The sequence below is a fragment of the Myotis yumanensis genome, unplaced genomic scaffold (genome assembly GCF_028538775.1).
Source record: "Myotis yumanensis isolate MYYU_CA2020_CCGP unplaced genomic scaffold, mMyoYum1.0.hap1 SCAF_18, whole genome shotgun sequence".
NCBI classification, from domain to species: Eukaryota; Metazoa; Chordata; class Mammalia; order Chiroptera; family Vespertilionidae; genus Myotis; species Myotis yumanensis.
Window position 1 is genome coordinate 39100949 of NW_027223769.1, and position 24452 is coordinate 39125400.

Below are 24452 nucleotides of genomic sequence, written 5' to 3' on the forward strand. Positions count from 1 at the left end.
ATCATGGATCGGCTGCCTCCTGCACGTCCCCCCGCTGAGCCCCCCGACTGGGGATCAAGCCCACAACCCGGGCACGTGCCCTGACCGGGAATCGCACCATGACCTCCTGGTTCCTAGGTCGACGCTCAGCCACGGAGCCACCCGGCCGGCCTTGCCTGTCCTTAAACACTATGTTCTATATTCTCACGCCAAGAGCAAGGCCTGGCTCTGCTCAACCGCTGGCCTCAGAGCAGGAGAGTCAAACGCAGCAGCTGACCTGGTGCGATTCTCAGTCAACAGGCCCCAGACGGTCCAGGCCCCTCCGGGGGCCCACCGGGCGTCCGCCCCCGACAGGAACGTGAACTTGAAAACGACGGAGCCCATAGACAGCTCAGCTCTGAGACGCCTCCCCGCCTGCCAGGGCTCCACACGCCTCCCGCGGGAGCTGACCCGCCCCTCCCGGCCCTTCTGGCTCCTCAACGGTGAGTCGTCACGTGACAAGATGACCATCCACCAGGAAGCAGAGAAGTTTAACTGAAAGCAAGACAGCACTGCCTGCCCCCTAAGAAAGTGACGGAAACCAGCCTGGGACTGTCAGCGAGTGAGGTGCGGAGCTGCTGGTATGAAGTACTCCCCGCGTTTACAGAAGTGACCCAAACTGTAAATACTCGTCCCCCAACACAGCTCGGCCACCCCCCGCCCCCCGCCCCGCCTGTGCGCCACTGTTCTTTGCTGCTTCATGGCAGCTCAGACCGCACAGACACAGAGCCAGGCCGTTCACACCGCCCTGTATGGCCGGGCTCCTCCAGGGACCGCCCGCCTGTCCCCAAGTCTGTGGCCTGAAGTTACTTCTCTTCCTGGCAGGCACGCTAAGTCCAGCAACATTTTTATCATTAAAAATAACTCCCGCATGCACTGCCTGACATTTCTAAAGCGACCGCTTCATTTTATACTGGAATCTTAGACAGCTCATCTCTTGAGGAGACACGACCAGTGACTAAGCCAGCGCCGGAGCTTTGGCACGGAACCCCGAGAGGGGCTTTTCTGCGGAATCCTCCGCTGGCTCGGCTGAGGTCAAGCACGAGGTCAGAGCACCGGGCAGAGTCACTGACAGCAGCTCTCGGGCCCTTACAGTAGGGAAACTGCCGGGAGGCCACATGCTTCCAATCAAAACGAAAACCAAACAGTCCTCAGAGACAAGGCGTTACCCTGATGACTTCCTCATCTGGACACCTCGGTCACGTCCTGACTCCCCCAAGCCCACTTAACTACGCTAGCGCTTAGGATTTTTTCTGCGAATCATGGATTCGAAAACATAAGCAAATAAACGTTACCAGGAAACCCCGCGTGTTCTCGCAGCTCGCAGGCCGCCTAAGTTCCTGGATATTTCTGGGTTCTCTTTAAATAGCCACGGTGAGCGCAGGCCCTGTTCGGAGCATGCTGATGGGCCGCGTGAACAGCCAGCCCCGTGCGACCCAGTCTCCGGCCACAGCAAAGCCCCGAACGTTCATCATCGAAAACACACCATCAGAACCCCGCACGCCATTCTCAAGGCGTGTTAACTAGACACACTCGCCTCACACTCCGCTGGACGATTTCACAGCCAAGAGCAGGAAGACACGCTCAGGGGCGTGAGGCTGGGCAGGGGAGCGTGCTGAGAACAGGGGGGCTTCTGAGGCCCGGGCCCGGGGAGAAAGGGCCTGAGGGACACGCAGCGGCAGCTCGCCGTGCACTGCCAGCCGGCAGCAGGGCCTCATGCTTACGTTGTTGTTTTCCGGGCTCTCAGAAATATTTTAAAAATTTATTTATTTAAATATATTTTTATTGGTTTCAGAGAGGAAGGGAGAGGAGGAGAGAGAGAAACATCCATGATGAGAGAGAATCATGGACCGGCTGCCTCCTGCGCCGCCCACTGGGGATGGAGCCTGGGCCTGTGCCCTGACTGCATATCCAAGACCGTGACCTCCTGGTTCATAAGCTGATGCTCAACCCCTGAGCCACGCCGCCGGGCTGACATCTATTTTCCATTATAGTTGACACAGGGTTATGTTAGTCTCAGGGGCACATTATTTCTATACCCGACGAAGTGGTCCCCCCGGTAAGTCTAGAGCCCACACAGAGCAATCATGTTAACCACATTCCTACGCTGCACATCACGCTTCCGTGACCGTCTTATAGCTGGAAGCTTACAGTTCTTACCCCCCCCCTCCCCCCACGCTGGACAGGCTGCGCTCACGCAGGCCCTTTTACAAAACAGATTGTTAAAATGGTGGTCCGAGCATGTGTTTATCTTAAAGCTTCCTCTCCAAATCCTATTAAAATGACAAGGAATTTAATAAAGGAAAACCCCACAAGAACAAAAGGAATAACAAAGAAGCTAATAGCTGCGAGAGCTGCCAGCCGCGTCCTGGGAACGGAAGCGATGGGTAGGAGCTCGCAAGAAACGGGAGCCGGAAAGCCTGGGGCCGGACTCGCCCACAGATCCCACACGCTCACCCTGGACGCGGGGTCGGCTGCCACTAAGTCTGTGCGACAAACAACCAGAGCCTAAGGCGCCTCCCGGACCCCACGCTCGGGGCACTGCCCGCTCCAACCCAGGGGGTGGGGCGGAGGAACCAGGGCCTGGCAGGGCCAGGGGAGCCAGGCTGGGCCCAGGAGGGCTCTGGGGACGGCTACATTTCTGCCGACACTGCTACTACATGCAACAGGACAGACAGGGGAGAGGTGGAAGTCCATCCACCCCCAGCCCGCCACCCGCCATGGCTCCTCCGCCACACGCCCGGGTTCCTTTCCAGAAAGACCGTAGCACGGCAGGGTAGCTAACACATCTCTCGCCAGGAGAGCGAGCGAGCGACATCCAGGTCCTGCCTCCGAGACCCGCTGCCAGAGCTCGTCTGGGCAGCCCACGGAGCGGACCACGGAGTGGCCTCCATGGAGCAAACCACAGACGGGACCACGGAGTAAACCACGGAGAGGCCCACGGAGCAAACCACAGACGGGACCACGGAGTAAACCACGATGTTAACTGGGTTCTAAAAAAGTCCACCTTTGGTTAATTCCGGTGACAGAGCCCTTCCCTTTCTTTCCCAGCACCACGTTATATAATTTAAGTGACATTAAAATCATGTTGCTATCAAAGAAAATGGGCGAGAAAACCAATTTCTGCTGAGGACAGAGACCTGCCCCTGTCTCCATGGGCAGCGTGGATGCGCGTACGGTCCTAACAGCCTTCTAAGCTGTCGGCATCAAAAGACTGCACTGCAACCCGACCCCGAAGGAAAGCCCAGAACCGGCATGTCAGAGCCCTGCAGAGCCGGAGCCTTAAATCAGACTCTCACCCGGGTGCCGCAAGAATGATTAACACGCAGCCTCCGCTGTCAGCCAGGGGCCCTGACCTGCTCCCCTACACCAGTGGTCGGCCAACTCATTCGTCCACAGAGCCAAATATCAACAGTACAACGATTGAAATTTCTTTTGAGAGCTAAATTTTTTAAACTTAAATTATATAGGTAGGTACATTGTTATTAACTTAATTAGGGGACTCCTAAGGCTTAGGAAGAGCCACATTCAAGGGGCCAAAGAGCCGCATGTGGCTCGCGAGCCGCAGTTTGCTGACCATGGGCCTAGACGGTCAAATACAAACACGACAGCGGTCAGCACAGCAGCCGTCCCTGTGAACGCCCCGTCCTGAGCCATCAGCGTACAGGCCGTGTGACAGCTGCGTCCTATCAGCCACCGCGTGATGAGGTCGCGTCTGATTGGTTAATCCTGGCAGCAGAGACCCTCATGTGCAGGTATAAGGACCTGACTTCTTCATTTTATTTTCCTGTTAATCCTCACCCAAGGATATTTTTCCCATTGATTTTTAGAGGAAGTGGCAAGGAGGGAGTGGGGAGAAAGGGGAGGGGAGGGAGAGGGAAGGAGGGGTGGGGGAGACAGAGGGAGAGGGAGAGGGAGAGGGAGAGGGAGAGGGAGAGGGAGAAGGAGAGGGAGAGGGAGAGGGAGAAAGAGAGGGAGAGAGAGAGGGAGAGGGAGAGGGAGAGGGAGAGGGAGAAGGGGAGGGAGAAGGAGAGGGAGAGGGAGAGGGAGAGGAAGAGGGAGAGGGAGAGGGAGAGGGAGAGGGAGAAGGGGAGGGAGAGGGAGAGGGAGAGGGAGAGGGAGAAGGGGAGGGAGAAGGGGAGGGAGAGGGAGAGGGAGAGGGAGAGGGAGAGGGAGAGGGAGAGGGAGAAGGGGAGGGAGAGGGAGAGGGAGAGGGAGAGGGAGAAGGGGAGGGAGAAGGGGAGGGAGAGGGAGAGGGAGAGGGAGAGGGAGAGGGAGAAGGGGAGGGAGAGGGAGAGGGAGAAGGAGAGGGAGAGAGAGAGAAACATCTACCAGGAATGAATCCCGTGACCCTTTGGTCTGTGGACTGATGCTCCACCACGGAGCCATACCAGCCAGGCACCTGATTTTTTAAAGAAGTCACTTGGAGCGAAAGGGTAATTACTATTATTTTTTGTAAATCAATCAAAATTACACTTTTCCCTGTCAGACCAGCAAAATACAGTATCCCTCTTGGTGCGCTGCAGAGCGTCAGCGACCAGCTGACGGGCGTGAGGGGCGGAGGAGGCACCTCACGGCGCTTCCGGTGACGCTGTGCCGTCTGTGAAGGAGAGCCCGCGGCGCAGTCCCTCCCGAGGGCAGCCCAGGACGCCCCGCACCCGCACCCGCACCCGCACCGCCCCGCCCCGCCTCCTGCCCGACACCGCGGAGGGCCACACACCTTCTGCCTCCGTCGCATCGGCGCGCTCCAACTTGGCTTCTCTGTGCTGTCCTTCGGCGACCTTCACGGCCACCGCTCGGCAGATGGCCCCCAGCTTCCTGTCCAGGGAGCGCACCCCCGCCTCCCGGGTGTACCTGCCATCAGAAAACAGGTTTAGGTCTGGCTGCAGCCCCCGCCAGGCGGACAGAGTAAGTGATCGGCAGTTACACCGCAGGCTTCCGCAGTGCACATTCTAACGCTCATTGCATTTTCTTGAGAACGGAGTCCCTCACGTTTAAATTCCTTATAAAAGTCCCATCATTTCTGAAACGGTCGGTGTACTTGCAGCCACACCTTTCCCCGTCCAGATTCTCCTGACACCCTGCCCTAGACTGCAAATGAGTCGTTGGTTCTTCACCGTTACGTCGGCAGCACGTAAAACGGCATTTTCTCTTTGAGAGGATGTGTAAGTGCTTTCTTAAACAAAATCGGTCACCTTCAGAGAATTCTAGATACATTTATTACACTTCGAATATTGCTGAAAAAAATCCAAAAAACCCAGACCTCTCACCTGCATTAAAGCAAAAACAATCCGAGCACAAAGACCTCGCGCCTGCCCGGGACGGTGCCGAGCCCGGAGGAGGCTGCTGAGGCCGCGAGCACCGTGACGGTGCAAGCCACCCTCCCGGGGGCCCTCCAGGGCCTCAGCAGAGCCTCTCAGGCAACCTCCACGTTCAGCTTCCATTCCAGGAGCCGCTGCACAAACCACTGCACGGTCCAGCCACTCTGCCCCGGCTTCAGGAGGGAGTGGGCAGCATGAGGCCCGCAGTGCGGTTTTCTGGGAGAAGCTGGATCTGAGTGGCAGTCGGACTATTCCAGACGCAGGCAAGCAGGCTTTAGCCCCGAGAGAAGACCAATAGAAGCTGCTGGCTACACATTCCCATCGAGGACAGGAGGCTGTCCGGTCAAGCCCACATTCTACCCTGCACAGAACCTCGTAAGAAACAGGGAGGCGTCTACCATAAACAAGCCAACACGAAAACAAACCCCAAACCCAGGGTGGCTCCCCGACGGGCATCCGCGGCGGAGAGGGACTGAGGAAGCTGACGGGGAGCCGCACCGAGGGCAGACCCGGCCGCGGAAGCCAGGTGAGCCCACACCCCCAGGACGGTGACAAGGAAACGCTCACGTGGGCGTTTTGAACGAGAGCAGGCCCGGAGCCAGTGCGCACAGCGGCACGCGGACACCGGCTGCAGGAAGCAGACGCGCCCCTATTTGCCCTTTGACCCTGTAAAGCAGTGGTTCTCAACCTTGGCTGCACATTAGAATCACCTGGGAATCTTTTAAAAATCCTGATTCCTGGGCCTCATCCTCCAGAAATTATTTCTTTGTTATGGGCTGGGGCCACAACACGAGTAACAAAGAAACAGAATTTCCGGAAGATGAGGCCCAGAAATCAGGATTTTATAAAGATTCCCAGGTGATTCTGATGTGCAGCCCAGGCTGAGAACCGCTGCTGTAGAGGAAGTGTCGCCGGGTCCTGAGAACGGCCCGTCTCCCCCTCAGTGACCTGGTCACGGAGGCGCCACCGAAGCCACTGAGAGGACACAAGCTGACGTCCTGATGGTCAGCAAGACGAGAAAACCAGTTTGTTGCAGTGGCGGCGGGACCAGCAGTGACATCTACGCTCACTGCGAACCCACCCAATGCGCACAGAACGGCATCGGTGGGACCAGCAGAGACTGATGAGAAAGACCTCGTTCTCCAGGCGACACCTGGGAAAGACAGCGGTGACGTCCGTCAGCCACGATTCAGGTCCAGAGACGCCACGGCGACTCTGCTCTCCCTCGGACGTCACCGCCGGCCCGTCAGCAGGCGGGTTTCCTCCTGAACGCCTCCCGGGGCCGGCGGCACTCTGACGGGGCCGCTGGGAGACTTTGGCCGACAAATCCCTCACTTACTCTCCTGCCGTCATCCACGCAGCAGGCCCCGGCTCAGAGAAGGAGCTCCAGATCAGAGCTGGTCTCACTGCTGGATCTGAACTTAAACCGACTTCCCAGGAGGCCGGGGAGGCCACCACGCCGCCGACTGGCTAATTCCAGGTCAAAACCCAGAACAGAGAGCCGCTTCCCCCGAACCACCGCGGTTCCCAGGAGGGGTTCCTGGGGTGGCGGGGGGAGGAACTGCCTGTAGATGTGCAGATGCCACACAGCGGGCGGTGATGCAACAGTCTGCAAGGCAGACCCGGGAGAATGAGAGGCCACTGCAGACAACATTCCCAACAGGCCACGCTTTCCACTCGGCACGCAGCCCGGAAACCAGACCACGCAGTCGCCCGAGGCAGCTCCTGTGCTGCCTGCCGAGGCCTCAGCCCTGGGAGTGAACGTGGGAAGCCCCTCCCTTCTCTCCTGCTCCATGTCAATTCCTGAAGATGAAAACTAAGGACTAAAACCTCTCAAAAAGCAGAGGAAATGGGAATAACTCAAAACAGGAGTCTGAAAGCAGCGGCTCCCACAGGAAGAGACTGAACTCTCAGCTCCGGGCCGTAAGCCGAGTCTCAGTATCTGCACGAGTTGGGTTCTAACCTATCAGAGGAACCCCTTACGCTGCTCCGGGGGGAAGCGGCCATTCTGGCTCGAGCGGAGTCCTGTGCTATGAAGATGCTCTCACTGCTGCCCCGATGGACTCCTGCCTATACCGAGCCTGTGCAAACCACGATCATGGAAATGCTCGCGGGCGACCCGCTGGCGGGAACGCTCCGGTGTTAAAGGAGCCGCGGACCGTGGACTCACCTGGTGATGATGCCCAGGGTGGTGGCCGGGGGGACCTGCAGCTGCTGAGGGGTCAGCCCGTGCTGGTCCAGCTGCTTGGGGATCAGGTGCCGGTGGGCGATCTCTATCTTCTCCTCCTGCGTGTACCCTGCAGGAGGGGCCCCGCTGTCAGTCATGCCCCGGGCTCCCCAGGGCCACGCTTTTTCAGAATGGATGGGAGTGTGACCTCCACTCAGATCCTCTGATCAGAGTAAGGACGTTCATTCTCTGATCAACCGCTGTTAAGACCTCCAACTTCTCCCCAAACAAAACAAGCATCTGCCAAGCACAGCGTTTGAAATCTTCTGAATAACTCTGTCTCTCAAAGAGGAAAAATCTCCCCGTGAGAGCTCAGGGGCAATTACCTCCTCAGCTCAGAGCTGGGTTTCTATTTTATTATTTAGTAGGAAACGCATCCCTTTTCTTTACTATGATTTGAATCATAACTGGAAAGACTTAACGCACAACAAGACTGAACTGAGTAAGCAGCGGTTCTAGGGGAGGAGCCGCACATAAATTCTGGCAACAAAACCGCCCCAAACCGAGCTGCCCCTCTGGTCGGAGCTGTGTACGTAACCGACACGTTTAAAAGACGTACGCTCTCACTTATTTAAACACCTCAACGAGTATAGAGTTACTTTGTCTTTAAACCTGTAAGAAAAATTCCCACGAAACTAACTGCCCCCTTTCCATGGAACAAGCAAACATTAAAAAGATGAACTGAGCCGAGACCAGTTTGGCTCAGTGGCTAGGGCGTCGGCCTGCGGACTGAAAGGTCCCGGGTTCGATTCCGGTCAAGGGCATGTACCTTGGTTGCAGGCATATCCCCAGTAGTGGGTGTGCAGGAGGCAGCTGATCGATGTTTCTCTCTCATCGATGTTTCTAACTCTCTATTCCTCTCCCTTCCTCTCTGTAAAAAATCAATAAAATATTTTTTAAAAAAAGATGAGCTGAGAAGACAGCTGTTGAGCAGGAAGAGGAAATAAGGGCCGGCAGGACGGAGGCGCCAGCACACGGCCGCCCCCACACTCGCGGCTCACGGACCGTCCGCCTCAGTTGGAGTTCCAGGCAGTTAGTTACGTGACTTATTTTAGTCTCAAATATGCACAAAGCGATATTTCACTCCATCCGACTTTAAAACTATATCCTCTTTTAAGTATAGGAACAGGCAGGACTCACAGAAAACTAAGAAATCCAATGATCATCCACTTGATAGAATTATACTTCAGATTGATATGAAATACACACTTAGATTATATGAGAATCTAGACATATTTAGACTTAGATATATTTAGATTCCACTCCATTTCCATTTTAACAAATGCCCACTGACATGACATGTCTCCCAGGGAGAAATGATTCTGAGCGGTTAAAACGAGGTGAAAACACGGAGATTTATTTACTGATAGTAACTAAAGGAGTTTTTGCAAAAAATCCCCCAAAGCCTAGTGACGGCTGCAGTGACCAGGCGCAGGCAGACCACCCCCGTGTGGCACCAGGCGCGGCCGGAGAGCAGCTCACGCCTCGCTGCCGCCGCTCCTGCTCAGCGGGAGTAAGCGCTCACTTTCCCCGAGAAGGAAACGTCAAGCTCTGACGGACAGGAGGCTAAACTGACCATGTGAATGTCTGTTCCTGACTTACTTTGAAAAAAGTTGTTTTTTTTCTGTAATTTTAGAAATTGCTTCAAAGGCAAGTGTCTTTTTATTAAAAAATGGATCATTCTTTCATGCCAAGTTCCATCTGAAATTGCTCTGCAAAATTTATCGCTGAGACGCCTTATCTGTCAGGGTGAAAGCAAACAAGTGCACGGCTGCCTTCCCGACTCTGAGTCTAAACAGGAGCAGGTTCACTCCGAGACTCGGACGTGGGAAGGCCACGCGTGGGCAAACCACCTTTTTACTCGAATCTCCACAGCTCCACAGGTCAAAGGGCTGCGCTCAGAGAGGCAAGACAGAAACATCCCGTCAGGCACCGCCCTGTGCCCCGCGTACCTGGCACCTGGATGATCTCCATCCTGTCCAGCAGGGCCGCCGGGATGGTGGCCGTGGTGTTGGCGGTCGCGATGAAGAGGACTTGGGAGAGGTCGAAGGCCACGTTGAGATAGTGGTCGGTGAAGTTATGGTTCTGCTCCGGATCCAGCACCTGCGGGGAGGGCGACACGGAACCGTCGCGGCGGCTCCAGGGAACAAACACGGCCGCGGCAGCGAGGCGCTGGCTTTGCTCCGCGCGGCTGGTTGGGGAGGCCCGGGGGTAGCACGGAGCCCTGCACCCTCCCTCGCACGCCCACTCTCTGAAGAAACATGCTCAGTGTCACACTTTGGAAGACACGAAAGCTCAGAGCAGCACCAATGACCCTTCCAGCCTTATCCCTCCACCGATGTCAGTGATGCGGGCGGCCAGCACTGAGCTACCAGCCCGCAGAGCCAGCGCCCTGGGGGGAGGGGGGCGCCCCTCCCGCCGCCGCGGGAGCAGAAAGGGAGCGTGCGCAGCGTTCTGAATTCGTAGGTGACGTGGCGATGCGCACGTTCCTCCTCAGACGCTATCAGAAAGTCTGGGACGAGTGTCCGGTGAAAGGGGGACGCGGGACCAGAGGAGCTGGTGAGGACGCGCTGCCGCCAGCCTCGGACCCGGCACAGGACAGACGCACTTAACGCGCAGGTTGTCAGCGTCAACGGGGACGTGTTACCCGGGCACGTCAGACAGCTCGGCGGTTGGATTCCTAGGACGCTGAGCCCTGGTCGTGTTCATGCTCCGAGGCCCCGGGACTCTGCGCAGCAGCCTGCACGGGCTCGAAAGAAGGTTCCGAGCGGCCCGCGTGCTCCAGCCGCCCACGCGTGGCCACTTGCACTGCAGCAGCAGAGATAAACCGCGCTGCACACGGGTTCAAACGGGAGTGAAACAGCCGGGCCCTGTGAGGACGGACGAGCCGGCAGAGCCACAGCGCAGAAGAGGACTGGGCCCGGGCGGGAGGCGGGCTGCCTTTCTAATAACCTTGCAGAATTAGCAGTCTCTAAGCAAAAGGCAGGCACAAGGCTCTGATGAACTCTTTGATGCAAATAAACTAGGAAAAAATGAGAATTCCTGGAAAAAGGAAGCTCTCTCAGACACTTTAATTTACATCTCGAATTGCTTCCGACTTCAGTCTGCACGGACCTGGTTCCGGGCCTAACCCCCGCCACGCACACGCACACACACACACACACACACACCACACGCACACACACACGCACACACACACACGCACACGAGCGGGGAGTCCCCTCGGCCTCGCCGGGACGGGGACGCAGACAGCGATTCGCCCGCCTCACCTCGAGCAGAGCTGCGGCGGGGTCGCCCTGCAGGCTCTTGCCCAGCTTGTCCACCTCGTCCAACAGGAACACCGGGTTGTTCACCCCGACCGTCTTCAGGCCGTTGATGATGCGGCCGGGCATGCTGCCCACGTAGGTGCGCCTGCGGGAAGCAAGCGAATGGGTCCCGGGCGGCCGGAGGCCGGAGCAGGGCCACGGGAGCCCAGGAACCAGCACGGGAGGCAGCCAAGCCCTGAGAGGCCCACAGCCACCGAGTCACCGTGTCCCTTCTCCTCCAAGTCTGGTGCGAGCATCCACGGGACTGGAGCCACGTACCTCACGCCGGCCACTTAGTGACACTGAAAACATTACACTTACTTCGCAGTGATGATTCTTACTCCTCCCGATTCCAAGATGCCCCAACCCTGACTTTAATCCCCAGGCCGCACCCTCCGGCACCCTACCCCACCCCACCCCACCCCACCCCCAGCATGACATCTGCACAGGGAGACGCTGGTACAGCCTCCTCGTCTTCATGAGGAAGTCAGAATCGGCGGGAAGAGCCACTCAAAATGCAGACCCCCTGGCCCCCCAAAAAGGAAAACTCCAAACTCGTTCATTTCAGAGGCAGTCAGCTGTCACTACTGGTGGTCAGAGGCCTGGGGTCAAGAGCATCCACACGGAAACCCCCCCTCCTGGGCACTGACTGGACTGCCCACCTGCACGCTCCCTCGCACAGCCCAGCCCAGCGCTGCTTTGGGAGGCGCTACGACGCCACAGGCAGCTCTGCCACGTCAGAATGAGGGTCGCCTGTGTGCCGAGGTCAGGTGTAGAGCGTGGCGTGAGGTGAAACAGCGTGTCTGTCCCAACGGAAAAGCCCCTTCCTGAAAGCCAGCGAACGTCACTGCGCAGCAACGCACCCTGTTCCATCGCGGCCTCGTGTCTAGTCAGGTCACTACCGCTCGCCCAGTCTACGATCTAAATGGAACCAAGCCTTGCTTTCCCCCCCGCATCTCCCACCTCGCTATCGCTATCGCTGAACTCTTCGGTTATTCACAGTCAATTTCTAACACTAGCAGCTCCCTTCACACCCCCAGGCTGTGGTGCAGGCTGGAGCCCAGGCCCGGGGAGCGAGGAGGGGCCAGGCAGGCGGGGGGAGAGCACAGAGCCGCTCTGTGTCCTCGGCTATTTTAAACTGCAGAACAGGGGCCTACTCAGTGGCAGGGAAAACAGACCCGCGAGCCCCGCCAGGGAGCACGTGACCAGCACTGGAATGCCAAGCCCAGGGCGTCTCCCAAAGGTCCAGCTGTCCCGTGGGGGGCTCCTCCCACCCACGCCACCCAGGTCGCCAGGTCGCGCTGATCCTGTCTCTCCTCTGTGGCGCCCCCCCACCCCCCCCCCAGCATTCTGACCCAGGTGGGACTGGGCTCCCGGCCTCTCCTCTCCCCAGCAACCCACCCGCCCTCCGCCCGCTCCCCACAGGTTTTCAAGTGACCTCCTCTCCAGGCTGCGATGACCCCAGGGTCGGTGGGCAGTGAGTCCTCGGGGGCACAGGGGCTGGTGGCCCTGGTGGTGAATGGACCACACGCCTGGTTGGTGATGGCGAGGGAGGGCGTGCCCGCGAGGGGCCCGCGAATCAGGCTCAGTGCTCACAGACCGAGTCCGACAACGCCACACGCCTCTTCCCCGCAGGGATCACCGCCTCTATCCAGGCCGCACCCGAGAGCTCAGTTCCCATGTTTCAGGCAAAAACACAACCTTCTTTTACAAAACAAGTTCTTCTTCCCTTCGGGTTCCGTGTTCTTATGACCGTCGCACAGGAAGTGTCCTCACGTGGCACAGCGCGCAGGTGCTACCTGTCAGGGCCCGGAGCTCACGGCGCAGGGTGAGCCCCCCGTGTCCAGGAGGCGTGCTGAGAACTAGGCCCACATGCCGCCCACCACGGCATCATGAAAACACCCTTCCCCACAGGTCTGCCCACGAGTCATCACGCGAGAACAGGCTTATGGGGCACAGTTTACAAACCAGATTGGGTTTTATGAAAAGCACACGGACACGTGCAGACCTAAACCGGCCCCTGAGCAGTCAGAGGTGAAATAGGAACAAAAGCTGTTCGATGGGCGCTGCCCGTGTGCCGGGCTCCGAGGGGCGCTTTCCAAGCCTCACTGAGCCGGCAATTCCAGCGGAAAGAAACGGGACGCGTTACCTGCGTGTCACTTCCCCGTGACTTTAATGTCACGTGACAACCCCACAGTCACTCTCCAAGTCCCATCCAAGGCAACGCACACGGGGCCACGGACGACAGGGAGGAAACACACAGAACCCCGAGCGAACGCACAAACCGCGGCAGGTGGGGAGAGCCTCCGTCGCTCCATCGCTCCAGCCCTGGGCCCAGGAGCCAGCTTCTTACCGAGCCAACGGCAGCCTCTAGTGGCGCGGCGAGGACAGCACAGTCCAGGGGACAAGCGTGTCCTTGACACGGCTTCCCTGCCCCACTGCATCTACTAAAGTCTTGGGTGACTCTCCTTTCATGCAGAAGAGTTGCAAACAAGTAAGAAAAAGAATTAAAGGACCACTTTGATGCAAGTTCCTGAAGTTACCTGGCCCAGCCGAAGGCCAGTGACCTTGGAAACAGGCAAATGGAAAAGGAGGTGATGGAAAAGCAGCATATTCCCTCCCCCGCAACCCAAGTCCCACCCACACTCAGGCCATCGCTGTAGCCTCGAAGCCGCCAGGGAAAATGGCGTCCTTAACCACCCGCCCGGGGCTGGTCTGAGGACAGGAGCTTCCCCTCCGCTCCATGCCTTTGCCGGGGCGCAGGGCAGCTGCAGTTTAGCTGCAGAGTCAGGCTCCTGCGCAGGCCCCACCGCAGCCTGAACACGTCGCACGCGCGCTGACGGCAGCCAGCTCGCAGCCACGACGGCATGGACCCCACAGGAACGCCTCCCGGTCTGAGCGACAGAGAACACAGACAGAACGTGACCGTGACCGCAGCACCACGTCTGACCCCACGGTCACATCGACCAGACTCGGGTCTTACAGTTCCAGGCCCTTTTATAGAAAAAGTGTCAAAAACACAAGGATAAGCCCCACCGTGACCCTAACCTTCCTCCTTATACCTCTTACCCTGCCGTAAGCCAGCCTTCTCTTTCGGAAATGCACCCTTACTGTTGAACGCCTGTAGATGTCCCCTCTCTGACCCCACTGAGCCCCCCTAGACCAGCCTCCTTAAAAGCAGTTTAAGCTGCCACCCTGACACACGGGTCTCTCAGGCCCCTCCCGCCGGGCCAAGCTGGACTCAGGGTGTGGGCCTTATCTACGAAACGCCCCCACCACTAGTCATGCCACGGAGACCCCAGGGTGGAGGGTGCCCGCTCCGGCGAGGCTCCACGTCCTCCCCCTCATCCCAAACAGCCCTTTCAGAGAGAGAGGGGCCCTGCGCTGTGCTTTGGGGGGTCTCGCCAACCAAGAGGAGGGAGAGGAACAGGCGGGCGAGGGGAGCACCCACCTGTGTCCCCGGATGTCGGACTGGTCGCACACTCCTCCGAGCGCGATCCGGTGGAACTCACGGCCCAGCGTCTTGGCCACGGACCTCCCCACACTCGTCTTGCCGACCCCGGGGGGGCCCACGAAGCACAGGATGGGGCCCTTGAGGTTGTTCTTGAGCTGCCGCACGGCCAGGTACTCCAGCACCCGCTTCTTCAGCTTCTCCATGGCGTAGTGGTCGTTGTCCAGGAGGACGCGGGCCGCGCGGATGTCCAGCCGGTCTGTCGGGTCACCCCCAGAGAGCGTCTGGGCACCTGGGACTCGTCAGTGGGAACCCCTCCCCGGGCCGGCGGGAGCCCGAATAGCTTAGAGGTGACGAGAGCACGCCTGCCTCCTCCTACGCGAGTCTCTGGGGCGCCCGGGACTGGGCTTTCTTTTGCTTAAGAAGATCCAGTTTCTACAGGAGCAGTGAGCCCTGCAGCGGCGGGAGCTGAGGGCAGCCCCCCGACCGAGATCTCACCCACCACGGAACCCCCTTCTCTCAATCAGGCCCAGGGACTCTCGGGGAGCCCGAGACCGCGGTGACACAGGCTCAGCCTGCGGCTGACCTACATCGGCGCGAAGGTGAGAGCAGGACGCTCGGCGGGGTGCTGCGGAGGGTGCGTGGCCGCGCCGCAGGCACACGGCGGGCTGGGCGGGGGGCTCACCGGTTGTGCTCTTGTTCCACGGCAGCTCCACCATGAGCTCTAAGTAGTTTCTGGTCAGAGCGTATTCCGGCATCGACTGAGGCATTTTTTTGAGTCTGTGGAGAAAGAATACATAGCAAACGTGTTCAAGAATAAAGAATTCCATTAACACAGAAAAACCAAGCTGACCTCCATGGCTTGGTCAGACATATCATACATACAGGGTGTCCCAAAAGATGTACACACACACTTTGAATAATTACGAAGGCAGTGTTTATTAAAATACATTTCAGTTTTTGCCCTGGCTGGTGTGGCTCAGTGGATAGAGCGTCAGCCTGCGGACTGAAGGGTCCCAGGTTCAATTCCAGTCAAGGGCACATGCCTGGGTTGCAGGCTTGATCCCCAGAAGGGGACCTGCAGGAGGCAGCCAATCAATGATTCTCTCTCATCATGGATGTTTCTGTCTCCCTTTCCCTCTCCCTTCCTCTCTGACATCAATAAAGATATATCTTTTTAAAAAAATACATTTCAGTTTCAAAACTGAGCTATCAGCTGTTACAGTGTATATACATTTTGGGGGGGGGAACACCCTGTATTTGTTAAATAAATCTGACAAAGTCTTTTTAAAATCTGGCTAACGACACATTTCTTTTGCTCTGAAGGAACGTTACAAAACAAAATTAGCCCTGACCGGTTTGGCTCAGTGGATAGAGCGTCGGCCTGCGGACTGAAAGGTCCCAGGTTCGATTCCGGTCAAGGACATGTACCTTGGTTGCGGGCACATCCCCAGTAGGGGGCGTGCAGGAGGCGGCTGATCGATGCTTCTCTCTCATCGATGTTTCTAACTCTGGGGGCGGGGGGGGGGGGGGGGGGGGGGCAGTGGTCTGGGGCCCCGTGAAGGGAAGAGGAGGACAGCGCACACGCAGCAAGCGGCTGGGCGTCCGGCTGGGGATGCTGCACGGCCCCCTTGTGAACACCAGCGAGCAGGACGGGGCCAGCGCGCGGGCAGGCGTGGCGCTCACCTCTTGACCTCCTTGAGGCAGACGCGGCGGGCCGGCTCGGGCATGCTGGATGTGCGCACCTTCCGCTCCAGCAGGACCACGTCGTCGCTGTCCTCCTCCTCCTCCTCCTCCTCCTCCAGGGCGCCGGGGACGTGCGTGACCCTCCGCATGGGGCGGATGGCGATCACCTGCGGCCGAGGGCGGGCGAGGGAGCGGGCGTCAGCACCAGGGCTCGTCTCTCCCTCCTGCTGCTCCCCAGGCCCCCAGGGGGAGGCCTCACTCCCACCCTTCCCTCCCTCCTGCCCGCACGCTGCCGTAAACCAGCCGCTCGAGGCCGCCTGCAGCCGGCCCGCCCTCCATGGAGTGTCACGTGTGATAGTGAAGGGATCACAAATCGATGTGGGGGGGAGGGAGGAGTGGGGGGAGGGGGTCAGTGGGGAAAAGAAGGGGCCATCTGCGATACTTTCAACAATAAAGATGAAATTTTTAAAAAGAGAGAAAATGGTGGTGTTGAGTCAAGTAAAACGCTCTCTGCGGAAAATGCAGCTGCTGTCTTCCCCCACGGAGGACGAGGACGCAAGGCTGAGAAGACGGAAGGTGAAGTCTGACTAAATGCAAATCCAAACATCAATCAGTTGGAAACAAAAAGTCAGCCAAGCCCTGGCCCTGCATCCGGAGGAGTCCTCGTCTGTTCTTAACATCACGCCCCGTCAAAGAAGTTCAACTCATAGCAGGCATTCGTTCATTTTCAAAGTACAGAAAACACAATGTTCAGCCAAAAAGAGAATGGCTTGGTAAATCCCCCCCCTTTTTTATTGAGTTTTAAAGAGAGAGTAATGGAGAGGGAGAGAGAGATAGAGACATCAATGATGAGAGAGAATCATGGACCGGCTGCCTCCTGCACACCCCACCCTGGGGATGGAGCCTACAACCCCGGCCTGTGCCCTGACGGGGAATTGAACCGTGACCTCCTGGTTCCTGGGTCGATGCTCAGACACTGAGCCACGCCGGCCGGGCGACCCCATGTTTTTCTTAAACCACCCCGCCCCCCCCCCCCACGGAACCTCCGGGCCCAGGAAGACAGGGCCCCTGAAGACACGGGCTCGGAGGACACTGACCCGCTTCTCGTCGTCCTGCTTGTGCTTCCTGGTTTTCTGGAGCAGCTTCAGGCCTTCGATCTGCCTGACGAGCAGCGGTATGGTCGCCTTGAACCGATCCTCCAGGCTCACGGCGTCTAGGATCTAAAGGAGCGAGAGCGAGCCCGTTACTAGAAGCACGCGCTCCACAGCCAGGCGGGCAGAGGCGCAGCGTCCACCGTCAGACACCTCCTTCCAGGGGTCACCGCTCGCTCCCTGCGGCCAACACCACCACAGTAACTGCATTAACTCGGCGAGGCCGTCTGGCACGGACCCCAGAACCCCAAACAAGACCAAAGAGCATCTCGAGTTTCCATTTAAAAATGAAGCCACGTGTATTGTCCCAAGAGCAAGAACAGAACACACAGCGTATGGTCACTCCTTCTGAGAATTATCCTCCGAAAGCCTAGACTGTGCCTACACATTCGGTCTCAACAAATTCGAGGCTCAGAACATTGAAGTTTTACACACGAGAGACTAGAAGCACTTTCCGCCACCGTCCCCTGCCGGTGTGGCAGCAACGGGCACGCTCCCCACGTCAGCGTAACCGGCACCCTGCCCGCGCCCGAAGCAGGTGCCGGTGCTCCTGCCGCCGCCCGCTCCTGCCGGGGACTGGATCCCTGCTTACACCCAGTCTGTCTGCGTCAGCTGCACTTCCTGTTACAACAGTTGGATTTAAGTATTAAATTAATTGATAAAGGAAGGAGGGTGATTTCAATACAAACTAGTTTAGCCGGACCAGTGTGGCTCAGCAGTTGAGCACCGACCCAGGAACTGAGAGCTCACTGGTTGGACTCCTGGTCAGGGCACATGCCCAGGGTGTGGGCTCGGTCCCCAGTGGGGTGTGTGCAGGAAGCAGCTGGTCGATGACGTTTCTCTCTCATCGATGTTTCTCGCTCTCTCTCCCACCCCCTTCCTCTCTCTCTCTAAAAATCAATAAAAACATTTTTAAAAAAATAAATGAAAACTAGTTTAAAGGTTCTGGGAAGACTCAGGCTGCTTAAAAATACTGTAAAAGTAAGTTTGCAAGAGAACTTTCACGATTTGGGGAAAAACATGCACACCTAAGATCTTGAACTTGATGATTTTCCAAGTGTCTTTAAAACTCATTTCTCTCTAAAGAAACAGGAATGGAAAATTATAGGTAACGCATCATGGTGTGTTTTACGTAAGAAACACCAAGAATCCCAAGCAGCCCACACAGGGAAAGGGCACGGCTCCACGCGTTTAACAACGGTGGACGGAGTATATTTATATATTGAAGTTGGAGTAAATATCTACCTGTGTTATTGTTCTCTGCTTTAACTTTCTCCATAAGCTGACGAGTGCCGGTGCTGATGACGTGAGTAAAAGCCGTCCCTTCTAGGGTCCCTTTCGCTCCTCCCGTGAGCCGCCAGCAGCCTCACTGAAGGCTCGCGTGGCCTCGCTCTCTAGGCCCAGCGGAAACGTGACCAAGGGCCTCCGCACCCGCGGGGCCCCCCGTACCTGCAGCTTCTCCTTGTTGCTCGTGCGGATGATGGACGTCAGGATGTCGGGGAGGGCTTCCCGGGGGAGGCTGTCGAGGAGGCGCCTCAGCTTCGCCACCGCGGGGACGGACATGTCCAGCATCTCCACCAGCTGCGAGGGGAAGGGGGCGTTACTGCCGCGCGGGCTTCAGGTGTGGGCCTCAGAGGAACATGTCAAACAGAAGAAAAAGCAAAAAGGGCTCCAATGTGGATAATACTAATGTCTATAAATTTGTGGTTTTATTTAGAAAAAAATTAAAATTTATTGGAAAGTTGCAATGGTACAATGAACTATATATTCTTCCTCTAAATTCACCAATTATTAACCTCTTGCCCGTTTGCTTTCTCACACACACACACACACACACACACACACCATCACTGAGGAAGCTGCAGGCATCGGGGCCCTGCCCTGAAGCACAGGGCACCCTCTTACGTCACCCAGCGGGAGGCCCGGCGCTGGAGAGCCGCACCGCTGAGGCTAACCTGCTAGCAAACCAGGAGCTCAAACACTGCTTCTCAGCAGGACCCTCGGATTATGAGAATCTGCGTGCCGACTGGGAATGATTTCTGTGAGAGAACGGAGTTCGGGGCGCTTTCAGGAACTGGGATCCACGGGCTGGACACAGGCTGCGCCCCCATCTGGACGTGGCCGGGCTGCTTCCCAGCTCCTCTCACACAGACGTGGCTGTGAGCCCTGAGACACGAGGGCGTGCCAGCTGCTCTGGCGGGAGCGCTCAGAGCCACGAGGGGCCGCCGTCTCCTGCTCCGGACATGGCGGGCCTGTCCGGAGCCCACTTCCAACCCGCGGGCCTCTCGCTCGGAACCGCCTCCGCGGGCTCGTCCGCCTCCTCCACGGTGACAAGCATGACTTACATAACTTGGTGGCCACACAGTCGAGTGACAATGGCAGTGCTTTTAAGTTTTCAAACTATTCGTGTTTAGTAACCGTCTGGTTTGGAGACACCAGAAGTTATAAGAAAAATTCTAGAAGTACTTTCTGGAAACATGTTAGGAAGGGTTGGCTAATGTGTCCTAGAAAGATTGAGGCACAACCCCAGAGACGAGCACATTGAAATGCACACGTTAGGTATATTATTGACTCACTCAGACACACGCAGCCCTAACACTGCACCGCCCAACCAGGCCATCCCATCTCAGGGCAGCGACGGCGCCGAAGGAAAGGTGTGAGAAACGCGGGCGCTCACCTGCACCGCGTACTTGTAGAACTGCTCCGACAGCTCGCCCAGCTCCTCCCGGGTCTGCAGCGCGCTGGGGAACTCCTCCAGCCGGTCCAGCTGCTCCACCTGGGCCACGGGGTACGGCTTCTCCTTCAGCACCTGCACGATCTGGAAGCGGCACAGGCCCGTGACCAGCAGGGTGTAGTGCGGCTTCGGCCAGTTGCTGCCCACGACCTGCACGGCCAGCGCCGCCGTCCCGATCCTGCAACACACACCACGCGTCCCTTACGCACCTCCTGCCGGTGGCACGCAGCGGGCACGCGGGGAGCAAGCACCGGCTGCTGCCCTCAGCGCCGGGACCCGGTCTGTGACGCTGGTACCGGCGCTACAGGCACAAGTAGTTGACAACTACATAGTGTTAGCTCATTTCCCCCGCGTGGCAGGAGGCAGGCTTGCACCGGAATATTAGCATTTTAAAAGGATTTACAGTGGGGCCTTGACTTACGAGTTTAATTCGTTCCGAGACTGAGCTCGTTAAGGAGCTTGTTAACTTAAATTACTCTATCAACTCAATGCAAAAAATCGGCCAAGAGACAGCTGGTATCTCAAAAAACTCGTTAATCGGGACACTCGTAAGTCAAGGCCCCACTGTACATGGAAACAGCAGGCGTGAGCCAGCTCCGAAGTGGGGCCCAGCACAGCTTTCTGCCGACACCGAGCCTCCCGCAGTCTGCGAGCTTCCCACCCACCTCCACGCCGCGCATCGGACGGGGCTCACTGCTCTCGGATCCCGAGCCTCCAAACGCGGGGTGAGTGGCACAGGCCACACTGTGTGGGACTGAGGACAGTCCCAGGCCCGCAGACCCTGCCAGAAGGTGGAGACTAACTAACTGCTGGTCACCCCCTAATGACGGCTGAAGAGCTGGGTCTCACTGGAGCCTCAGCTCCTCATCCAAACACACAGTGCAGACCGAGCAGCACCCGAGCGTCATTCACAGAGAGGAAGCGGCACCCAGATGAAGCCCACGGTACACTACACGGAAGGGCCAACACGTTACACTACACGGAAGGGCCAGCACGGTACACTACACGGAAGGGCCAACACGGTACACTACACGGAAGGGCCAGCACGGTACACTACACGGAAGGGCCAACACGGTACACTACACGGAAGGGCCAGCATGTTACACTACACGGAAGGGCCAGCACGTTACACTACACGGAAGGGCCAACACGGTACACTACACGGAAGGGCCAGCATGTTACACTACACAGAAGGGCCAACACGGTACACTACACGGAAGGGCCAGCATGTTACACTACACGGAAGGGCCAGCACGGTACACTACACGGAAGGGCCAGCACGGTACACTACACGGAAGGGCCAACACGGTACACTACACGGAAGGGCCAGCACGGTACACTACACGGAAGGGCCAACACGTTACACTACACGGAAGGGCCAGCACGGTACACTACACGGAAGGGCCAGCACGGTACACTACACGGAAGGGCCAGCACGGTACACTACACGGAAGGGCCAACACGTTACACTACACGGAAGGGCCAGCACGGTACACTACACGGAAGGGCCAGCACGGTACACTACACGGAAGGGCCAGCACGGTACACTACACGGAAGGGCCAGCACGGTACACTACACGGAAAGGTCAACATTCCAGGGACGCTTCCAGGTCCCAAGGGAACTGCCCTTCTCTCTTTGGCCAGGGGAGAGGCTATGCCTTCAGGAAAGACGGGAAAAGATTAGGGCTCCCGATGCCTGGGAAATAGCAGCACAAGAGCCCGCCCTTGCCCCTCACACAGCGCAGCACAGACAGCAGACAGTACAGACAGCACACAGACAGCACAGACAGCACAGACAGTACACAGACAGCACAGACAGCACACAGGGCAGCACAGACAGCACAGACAGCACAGACAGCACAGACAGTACACAGACAGCACAGACAGCACAGACAGTACAGACAGTACACAGACAGCACAGACAGCACAGACAGTACAGACAGTACAGACAGTACAGACAGTACACAGATAGCACACAGGGCAGCACAGACAGCACAGACAGTACACAGACAGTACAGACAGTACACAGACAGTACAGACAGTACACAGACAGCACAGACAGTACACAGGGCAGCACAGACAGCACACAGACAGCACAGACAGCACAGACAGCACAGACAGCACACAGACAGCACACAGACAGCACAGACAGCACAGACAGCACACAGACAGCACACAGACAGCACACAGACAGCACACAGACAGCACAGACAGCACACAGACAGCACAGACAGCACAGACAGCACACAGACAGCACAGACAGCACACAGACAGCACAGACAGCACAGACAGCACAGACAGCACACAGACAGCACACAGACAGCACAGACAGCACAGACAGCACACAGACAGCACACAGACAGCACACAGACAGCACAGACAGCACACAGACAGCACAGACAGCACAGACAGCACACAGACAGCACAGACAGCACAGACAGCACACGGACAGCACACAGACAGCACAGGGACAGTACACAGACAGCACACAGACAGCACAGACAGCACACAGACAGCACACAGGGCAGCACAGACAGCACACAGGGCAGCACAGACAGCACAGACAGCACACAGACAGCACACAGGGCAGCACAGACAGCACACAGGGCAGCACAGACAGCACAGACAGCACACAGACAGCACAGACAGCACAGACAGCACACAGACAGCACACAGACAGCACAGACAGCACACAGACAGCACAGACAGCACACAGACAGCACAGACAGCACAGACAGCACAGACAGCACACAGACAGCACAGACAGCACACAGACAGCACACAGACAGCACAGACAGCACACAGACAGCACAGACAGCACACAGACAGCACACAGACAGCACAGACAGCACACAGACAGCACAGACAGCACACAGACAGCACAGACAGCACACGGACAGCACACAGACAGCACAGGGACAGTACACAGACAGCACACAGACAGCACAGACAGCACACAGACAGTACACAGACAGCACAGACAGCACACAGGGCAGCACAGACAGCACAGACAGTACACAGACAGCACAGACAGTACACAGACAGCACAGACAGCACACAGGGCAGCACAGACAGTACACAGACAGTACAGACAGTACACAGACAGCACAGACAGCACACAGACAGCACAGACAGCACACGGACAGCACACAGACAGCAAGGACAGCACACAGACAGTACACAGACAGCAAGGACAGCACACAGACAGCACAGACAGCACCCGATCGTCTCAGGACCCTGCCGCCTCTGCATGTGGCTCACTGGAGCGCTGCTCATAGGCCCCTGCAGGCCCGTGTGACCCTGGCTTCCGTCCACTCAGTGTGTTCTGAGCTGTACACCTTCCCCACCACCGTTCCGTCCTGACCTGTGCTCAGGGGTAAAAACTGATGTGACAATAACTTAAACCAAAAAATCAGACAGACAATTAGGTGGGGAGGGGAGTCAGGGCTGTGAAACGTGATGGGGGGGGGGGGGGGGGCGGCAGCCACCGGCTGCTCCCTTTCCCGCCTCAGAAGCAGGTCTGCTGCCCTAGAGGCCTGAGCGGCCTGGCCTCCCGGGCAGGATGAGCTCATGATTCCGGCCACAGGAACAGCGGTAGCGGAGACCGCATCCCTGGCCCAAGGGTTTCCCCGCTGGAACGGGGAGAGGGAGGCGGCAGGTGTATTTGTCTGGGCTGCGTCACCGTCACAGGTGAGGCCAACGGGTTTTCTCGCAGAGCAAACACAGTACCTCCGCCAACTGGAGAGGAGGCGTCCGAGCTGAAGGCGGCGAGCGTGGGCCTCGCCCCCGGAAAAGACAAACCTGCCGAGGTTTACGGGGCGTCACGGCTCTTCCTCTGAACCCCTTACCGTGGACTCAAGGGCACCCCTTAAAGGAAAACGGCCTGGGAAGGGGCAGGTGGCCAGAAAGCCCCCTGGGGAAAGACACTGAGAGTCACACGCGTGTTTCGGTTTCCCGTGCATCCGAGCGTCATGCTCACACTCTGCCGTCGTCTATTAAGCAGCGTGGCATTAGGTCTTAAAAAACAAGGCAGGTGCCTCCGTTAGAAAACACTTTCCTGATAACAAAGGCGAGCCATCTCCTGAGCCTCCGGGCAGCCGCAACCTTTCTGTTGGAGGAGGGTCTTGCCGCCACGCTGCCTCTCAAAGCTGCAGCCCGTCCTCTCAGACCCTGCTGCGGCTTCAACTGCTTCTGGAACATTCTAAATCCTGTCGTCATCTCCACCATCTTCCCAGCATCTTCCCCGGGAACAGACTCCATCTCAAGACGCCACTCTCTTTGCTCGTCCGCAGAAGCAAATCCTCAGCGGTCCCAGTCTGCTCCGGAGACGGCAGCAGCTCGGTCCCCAGTTCGGGCTCCAGGCGGAACTCTAGTCCTCGCGCTTCCTCCACGGAGGTCTTGGGCCCTCAAGGTCACCCACGAGGGTGGGACTCGCCGTCTCCCAAACTCCCACTGATGCTGACATTGTGGCCTCTTCCCAGGAGGGTTCCTGGTGGCATCAGGCTGGGAATCCTCTCCCAAAGGTTTTCAATGCACGTTGCCCAGATCCATCAGAGGAG

At 57.7% G+C, this 24452-nt stretch overlaps 1 protein-coding gene across 1 annotated transcript in view; it reads right to left on the reverse strand.

Moving 5' to 3' along the window:
* LONP2 (lon peptidase 2, peroxisomal) overlaps positions 1-24452 on the reverse strand; it is a 33514-nt gene that overhangs the window by 6621 nt on the left and 2441 nt on the right. Inside the window, exons 2-11 of the mRNA XM_070398195.1 lie at positions 19837-20071; positions 18609-18740; positions 17106-17228; positions 16009-16175; positions 15008-15102; positions 14323-14581; positions 10836-10977; positions 9519-9669; positions 7510-7636; positions 4739-4872 (exon numbers count right to left, since the gene is read on the reverse strand). Coding sequence (XP_070254296.1) covers positions 4739-4872; positions 7510-7636; positions 9519-9669; positions 10836-10977; positions 14323-14581; positions 15008-15102; positions 16009-16175; positions 17106-17228; positions 18609-18740; positions 19837-20071 — 1565 coding nt within the window. The remainder of the gene's footprint in view (positions 1-4738; positions 4873-7509; positions 7637-9518; positions 9670-10835; positions 10978-14322; positions 14582-15007; positions 15103-16008; positions 16176-17105; positions 17229-18608; positions 18741-19836; positions 20072-24452) is intronic.